At 47.8% G+C, this 7,135-nt stretch overlaps 1 protein-coding gene across 2 annotated transcripts in view; it reads right to left on the reverse strand.

The window, feature by feature from the left end:
* The window catches only part of GNAS (GNAS complex locus), a 177,035-nt gene extending 170,173 nt beyond the window's left edge, over positions 1-6,862 (reverse strand). The window contains exon 1 of one of the 2 annotated variants that reach the window (XM_083744555.1): positions 6,007-6,862. In XM_083744555.1, coding sequence (XP_083600681.1) covers positions 6,007-6,244 — 238 coding nt within the window. In that variant the 5' untranslated portion in view covers positions 6,245-6,862. The remainder of the gene's footprint in view (positions 1-6,006) is intronic. The other variant, XM_083744553.1, reaches the window with a different exon arrangement.
* Between the last annotated feature and the right edge of the window lie 273 nt (positions 6,863-7,135).

A 7,135-nucleotide genomic window follows, 5' to 3' on the forward strand; every position in this document is an offset into this window, starting at 1 on the left:
AACCTGAAGCATATGTAACCCGAGGTACCACTGTATTACCAGCGTGTCACACTAAATTTCATTCACACCAGTGGCCAACGATGAACATCACTGAGCAGCATCGCTACTTTCCCACTCTTTCTGCGCATGCACACTTCTGATCCCTCATGAAAACAGCAAGGAAAAAATTGTATACCACTCTATACCATTTCATCAATTTACTCCTGTGATTTTCTGGTTCATGGAGTTGCAAACGGATTATTTCTGGAACCAGTTAACACAGAAACGAGTGCTAAAGATTTTTGTCATTTTTTAAATTTTTACTGGTATGTTCTGTATTTTGTGTATTTGTATTTGCATTTTTCAATGCTCTGTATTTTGATGTTTTGAATGTCTGCACAGCTCACTGTGGGAAAGTGGCATACAAATCAACTGAATCAATTCCACTATATCCCACTAGATTTCTGCAAGTAGCTTTTATATCACCACTCCCTGGGCTCTGAGACATCTCCTCTTGGGGGTTCCGCAGCTGGTTCTCTTCTGTGTCCAACCATCCATGACATGATGCTGGCTGGTCTTCAACTCTGAATCTAACTTGCATTAGAAATGCTGAATGCTCAATGGTATATGTATATCTGAAATAAACATATTATCCTTGATAATTGTCCATGCTTGTTGCTGGAACTGAGGGGAACTGGGAGTCCCACAGCTCCTGCAGAACCACAGGTTCCCCACTCCAGCATTAGTGCCAAAGTCAAAAGCCATCGTGATTTTGCTGAGTGCCAAGAGCCAGTGCAGTTCAGCACTTAGAACGTTGGACTACGACTGGGGAGATTACGGTTCAAAACTCCACCCAACCATGAAGCTCACTGGGTGATTGTGGAGCACTCTTTCTTGCTCAGCCTAACCTACCTTACAAGGCTGTTGTGAGCATAAAATGAAGAGATTCAGCACCCTGGCCTTTGTAGTACAGAAATATAAAGACCATACAGAAACGGAAAGACCACCTCTTCTCATATGAACCTACCCGGAACCTGAGATCATCTTCTGAGGCCCTTCTTCATGTGCCTCCTCCTCAAGAGGTCCAGAGGGTGGCAACACAAGAGCAGGGCCTTCTCTGCAGTGGCTCCCCGTCTGTGGAATGCTCTCCCCAGGGACGTTTGCCTGGTGCCTTCATTATACACCTTTAGGCACCAGGCAAAGACATTCCTTTTTAACCAGGCCTTTGGCTGGTTGACCTGATGGACACCCTATACCCTTTTAAAATGTGGCTCTTGTTTGGGGGGGTGGTATCAGGTTATTATTCTTATTTTGATTTTATATATTGTGATATTTTCTGTGAACCGCCGAGACCTCTGGGTATAGGGCGGTATATAAATTCAATAAATAAAGAAGAAGAAGAAGAAATAACAATAAAATAGCAAGACAGTTAGCTGCTACAAGTTAAGCAGGCTACCCAAACCATGTTGCCTGGACTACAGGCTTAAACAGTTCCTATTGCAGAGATCACTGCAGATGGTGACAGCAGCCACGAAATTAAGAGACGCCTGCTTCTTGGGAGGAAAGCAATGACAAACCTAGACAGCATCTTAAAAAGTAGAGACATCACCTTGCCAACAAAGGTCCGTATAGTAAAAGCTATGGTTTTCCCAGTAGTGATGTATGGAAGTGAGAGCTGGACCATAAAGAAGGCAGATCGCCGAAGAATTGATGCTTTTGAATTATGGTGCTGGAGGAGACTCTTGAGAGTCCCATGGACTGCAAGAAGAACAAACCGATCCATTCTTAAGGAAATCAGCCCTGAGTGCTCACTGGAAGGACAGATCGTGAAACTGAGGCTCCAATACTTTGGCCACCTCATGAGATGAGAAGACTCCCTGGAAAAGACCCTGATGTTGGGAAAGATGGAGGGCAGAAGGAGAAGGGGACGACAGAGGATGGGATGGTTGGACAGCGTTCTTGAAGCTACCAGCATGAGTTTGACTAAACTGCGGGAGGCAGTGGAAGACAGGAGTGCCTGGCGTGCTCTGGTCCATGGGGTCATGAAGATTCGGACATGACTAAACGACTAAACAACAACAACAACAAATTGCAGAGACAGAGAGGTTGCCTTGCATGGAGCGGAGGTTGATGGCTAGAGGAAAACTAGAGCAGGAGAAACCTGAAACCTGTGTACGGCCACCAGGGTTTGGTTGGCAAAATAAGAGAAGTGAGAAAGGTAAAGATAGGACAGAGGAGTGAGACAGTCATAATGCTCTGTCCCGAGGAAGGGAGGACAAGGAGAAGTGGTCTCCTGAGTTTCACTGTGGCCTGCAGGTGGAAAGCCGCAGCCAAGTCAAGGGTTTCTGGTAACTCTTGCAAAGAGTTTGGAATCATAGTGCTTTAAATATATGGGGTGAATGTGGCCCTTAGCACCCTTGTTTTTTAGAGCTTTCTGGTAGGGCCAGTGGCAGCCCACGGCAAAACAGCCAGTTGCAACCGGGAAGCAAAGAATGTTCCACGCATGGGACACGGGGTCTGCGTCGGCACTGTGATGCACAGCAGAGGTTCTAGCAAAACTTTAAGTAGCTGTAAGGTTCCTCAGAAGGGACAACAGTGCAGGGTAATTCAAAAGTGGGAGGGTGATCTTCTGGTGTCAGTGGTGAGCAGAGTCAGAGGCTAAGCGAAGTGGAGAAACATATGCAATCTTTCATTTGCACAGAAGGCTAGTCTGCTCTTTTCCTCCATCCGGCCTGCAAAGACAAATTCCAGCCAGGCAAAAGCACTAGCTCAGCTGGTAGGGCATGAGTCTCTTAATTTCAGGGTTGTGGGTTAGAACCCCACAACCTCTTCACACTTCCTAATCGAGAGGAGGACGCCATTTTCCTTTGCCACGTTCCCAGTAACCCTTTTGATTCAGAAGCAGGCATGCCAAATAAGCATAACTTTACCAAACAAAACCTGAATGGAAGAAATACACCTTGTTCCACAAAGCTATGGGCAGGCCTCTGGAATTTATTGGACGACCGTTCCCATCACCCTCGCTACCAAGGCCCATGATCAGCACAGCGCAAAGAACACAATTCACAATCCCATCTATTTTCCTTTTTAGCATCTCAAAATACATTATCTTGATTTTTAATCTTATTTTTTTTGCCAAGACAGCCTTAAGCTCGCAATATTTTTAGCCGCTATCCTGAATCAGCTGATACCTTGTGGCAGTCATCCCCGCCACATTCCAGACAGGGCATCATAAAACGAACCTGTGCCCCCAGGCCTCAGCCACCATCACGACTCCATGAGCTTCCCCCCCCCCCCCGATATGTAAGCAGCCTATCGGCAAAAGGAGGATCCCTGGCAAAACAGGACTTTCCTCCCTGTTCCTCCCTCCGCATGTGCGCTTCCCAAAATCTGCTCCAGAGGGTTGAGGGGAGCCCCAAGAACAGATTTAGGGGCACACGGGGTAGAAAAGGGGAGGACATTCTGCTGCACAAGTGGAAATCCATGCAATGATAGGATCAGCATTAGAAATTAGCCAGGCGCGTTTTGTGACCGGCGTGGGTCCAATTGTGACCACATGGAGATCTCTGGAAGCCAGGTTGGTGACTGACATCTCCACCTGGCTAGCCCCTCCAGCTTTCTCAAGCAGGTAAGCAGAAGAGTTTATTTATCGCATTTCTATTCCACTTCTTTCTCCAAGGAGCACATGGTTCATCCCCCCACCCTCGGTTAATCCCTATAACAACCCTGTGAGGTAGGTTAAGAGGTTGTGGCTAGTCAGACACTCCATTCACTACACTGCACTGGCTTCCTAGAGTACTTCAGCTATGGGGCAGCTACGTATATCTGTCTTTTCAGTGCCAGGTAAAGACCTTCCTCTTCTCCTAGTCCTTGGATGGTTAATTTGTATGTTCTGCTGAGAATTTTACTGGTTTGCTTTTATACAGTTGGAGAGAGACCCAGCATGGTGTAGTGGTTAGAGACACGGGAGTAGGAGAGCAGAGTTCAAACCCTACTCAGCTGTGAAGCTCACTGGGTAACCCCTATTTAGGGAAAGACTGAATTAGACCCACTTACTATATATAGACACCCCCTCTCATTGCTTTGATTTGCTGGCACGCCTAACTAGAGCATGTTTCTCTTGCAAACACTCAAAACTTCTTTTTTTCTTTTTTGCAAAAAATAGTTAAAGCTATGGTTTTCCCAGTAGTGATGTATGGAAGTGAGAGCTGGACCATAAAGAAGGCTGATCGCCGAAGAATTGATGCTTTTGAATTATGGTGCTGGAGGAGACTCTAGAGAGTCCCATGGGCTGCAAGAAGATCAAACCTCTCCATTCTGAAGGAAATCAGCCCTGAGGGCTCACTGGAAGGACAGAGCCTGAAGCTGAGGCTCCAATACTTTGGCCACCTCATGAGAAGAGAAGACTCCCTGGAAAAGACCCTGATGCTGGGAAAGATTGAGGGCACAAGGAGAAGGGGACAACAGAGGACGAGATGGTTGGACAGCGTTCTTGAAGCTACCAACATGAGTTTGACCAAACTGCGGGAGGCAGTGGAAGACAGGAGTGCCTGGCGTGCTCTGGTCCATGGGGTCACGAAGAATCAGACACGACTAAACGACTAAACAACAACAACTAATATAGTTTATAGCAGGGATGAAAATGAATACAATGCACAGACTTCAGCAATGTGGATTTGGGGCAACGATCCTTAATGTGGGAATATGGTTGCAATATGTACACAGAAATGCCCCGATTTTCATCGCAGGGCCTGCGATTCTGGTTGTGAATATTACAATGTCACTCCTGTTCTAAACGGCACTCTCTTATTCTGGAAACCCCCAGAACTAAACCTGTATCTTAAAAAAATAATAATTGCAGCTTCCTCCCACTTATCAAACCACACCAACCGTGAATCAGCCTTTGTTTCTGTCTGGGAAATAATGAAAGCGATTAAGCTTAATTCCCCTTCTTGTAGGCAACTGTTGTGGTTCAGAACACATTAAATACTAAATGTAAAATTAGTACAAAGTGCTTTATAATATTCCACCCCCCTTATCCTTTGTCTCAACAACGATATCATATCCTGAGTTGTAGACGCCACAGCTTCACCCCCAGCCACATGTTCCTACTAATACAAGTTTGTGGCATCTGTGGATTTAACAACAACAACAACCATATAGACACCCCCTCTCAGTGCTCTGATTTTCCGGCACACCTAACTAGAGCATGTTTCTCATGCAAACACTCAAAACTCTTCTTTCTTTTTTTTTGCAAAAGGAGAGTCAATAGGAAAGTGTTTCTTGGCTCTCAGTTTAAGCCCATTACAGAAAAAGACAGAGAAAACTCAGGTTTTTAAAAGCAGCAACAACTACAGTCATCCTCGCATATCTGTCATCATCGGGCTGCGTTGCTAAATCCAGCTATATATATATATATATATATGCAGAGATTACTAATCATTTGAAGACGGGGGAGGGGGGGAATAACCGTGTTGCAACAGCGGACCATCTGGCTCCAAACTTTCAGCCACAAGGAGAAGACAGCTCCTTCGGGATATATGCATTGATCTTGAGGTTGAGGGGGTTTCTTTGGGGGCGGGGGTTTAAAGACTAGCAGCATCACTAACTCCACGTCGACCACAACAAAAGACAAGAGCAACAACAGCAACCCAAAGGACTTTTTGCACAAAACCTCCAAGCCAGAACTTTTCTGCCAAACGGCGCCGAAGGGGTGGCTGGGGGAGGCGGGGAGGAACCCAAACACAACAGATTAGGAGTGTGAAACCCAAATACAGACCGTAGAGGGAGCTTGCTGCCGCCGCTTATGAACACAGCCTTTCAAAGCTCGGACATGCCAAGCGAGGGAACAAGACGCCGATTCTCTTGCAAAAAAACAGAAAGCAGGCAAGCGGCTTGCTGCTGGCAGACACCACATTTGCAGCCTTGCAGGGGAAAAAAAAAAATCTCGCCCACCGCGCCCCGCAGACACACACACACACACACACACACAGGCACGTTGGCACTGCCAAGCCCCCCCGAACTTACCCAACAAAAGCAGCCGGTGCGTCTGCTTGTATTGCCTCTTCTCGGCTTTGAGCGACTTGTCGATGCTTTTGCTCCTCTTGATGTCCGCTTTCTCTTTGGCCTTGATGTCCTGCTTCAGCTTGACCGCTATCGCCGCCGGACACTCGCCGCCGCGGTCCACCACCTCCACTTCCACGTTGCCGTAGGAGGGGATGGGCAGGTGGTCCCCGCCGGGCCGGAGGCTGTAGCACATCCCCATGCTGTTGGAGGACGGGGTGGGACCCGGGAGACCCCCGGACCGGACACGATGCGCGGTGCGCGCGCCCCGAGGCGATGGATGGGACTGGAAGGGGGGCGTGGGTGGCTGGGTGAGTTCCCTCCCCTCCTCCTCCTCCTCCTCCTCCTCACTTTCTCGCTCCTACGGCTTTTTCTTTTAAAATGACCCAGGCAAACTCTGGGTGGGCTTCCCTCCGGGGGAATCCTGCGCTCCCCTTTCCCGGGGTGGAACCGTCTCGTCGGAACTCAAGGGCGCATTTTCTCCTGCTACTCCGGGTTCATCTTTTGCCCCCTTCCAGTAATTACACGTGACTGAGACGCGTTTACCGTAATCTCCAGAAAACCCGAAGGCGCGGAAGTCACTTCCTTCTGCCCCGACACTTGTCTTTTGGTTGGCTCGCTTCGGGACGTCTCCAGCTCCTGCTCCTCCTCCTCGGGCCGCTAGCGCAATTTCTTCATCCTTTCCTTCCCCGGTGAATTGCACAAACGACACTGTTGTTGTTGCTGCTGCTGCTTTGAAATAGGGGAGGAAAAGGGTTAATTTTTTTTTTTTTTAAAGCAACCCCAAGGAAGGATGGAATAGTTTGGCCACGCCGGTAGGTTCCTTTGGTTCCAGCGACGGAGTCCCGTTTAAATCAATGGGATTTCGGGGCCGGGGGGGAATCGCTTTGGCAGGATTAAACGAGATTACGGGACACAACATCCCGTTTCCCACAAAATCTTTTTTTTTTCTCCCTTCTCCAGTTAGTGACACACCCGTGGCCAGGGAAGGATTAGGACCTGCAGAGGCCCCGAGCGCTGGAAAGATGATGGTGCCCACCCATATGAAATTCAGAATTGAAAGCAATACTAAACCGTAACACAATTAAAAAAA

This window comes from Podarcis gaigeae (genome assembly GCF_964106915.1).
Source record: "Podarcis gaigeae genome assembly, chromosome: 6".
NCBI classification, from domain to species: domain Eukaryota; kingdom Metazoa; phylum Chordata; class Lepidosauria; order Squamata; family Lacertidae; genus Podarcis; species Podarcis gaigeae.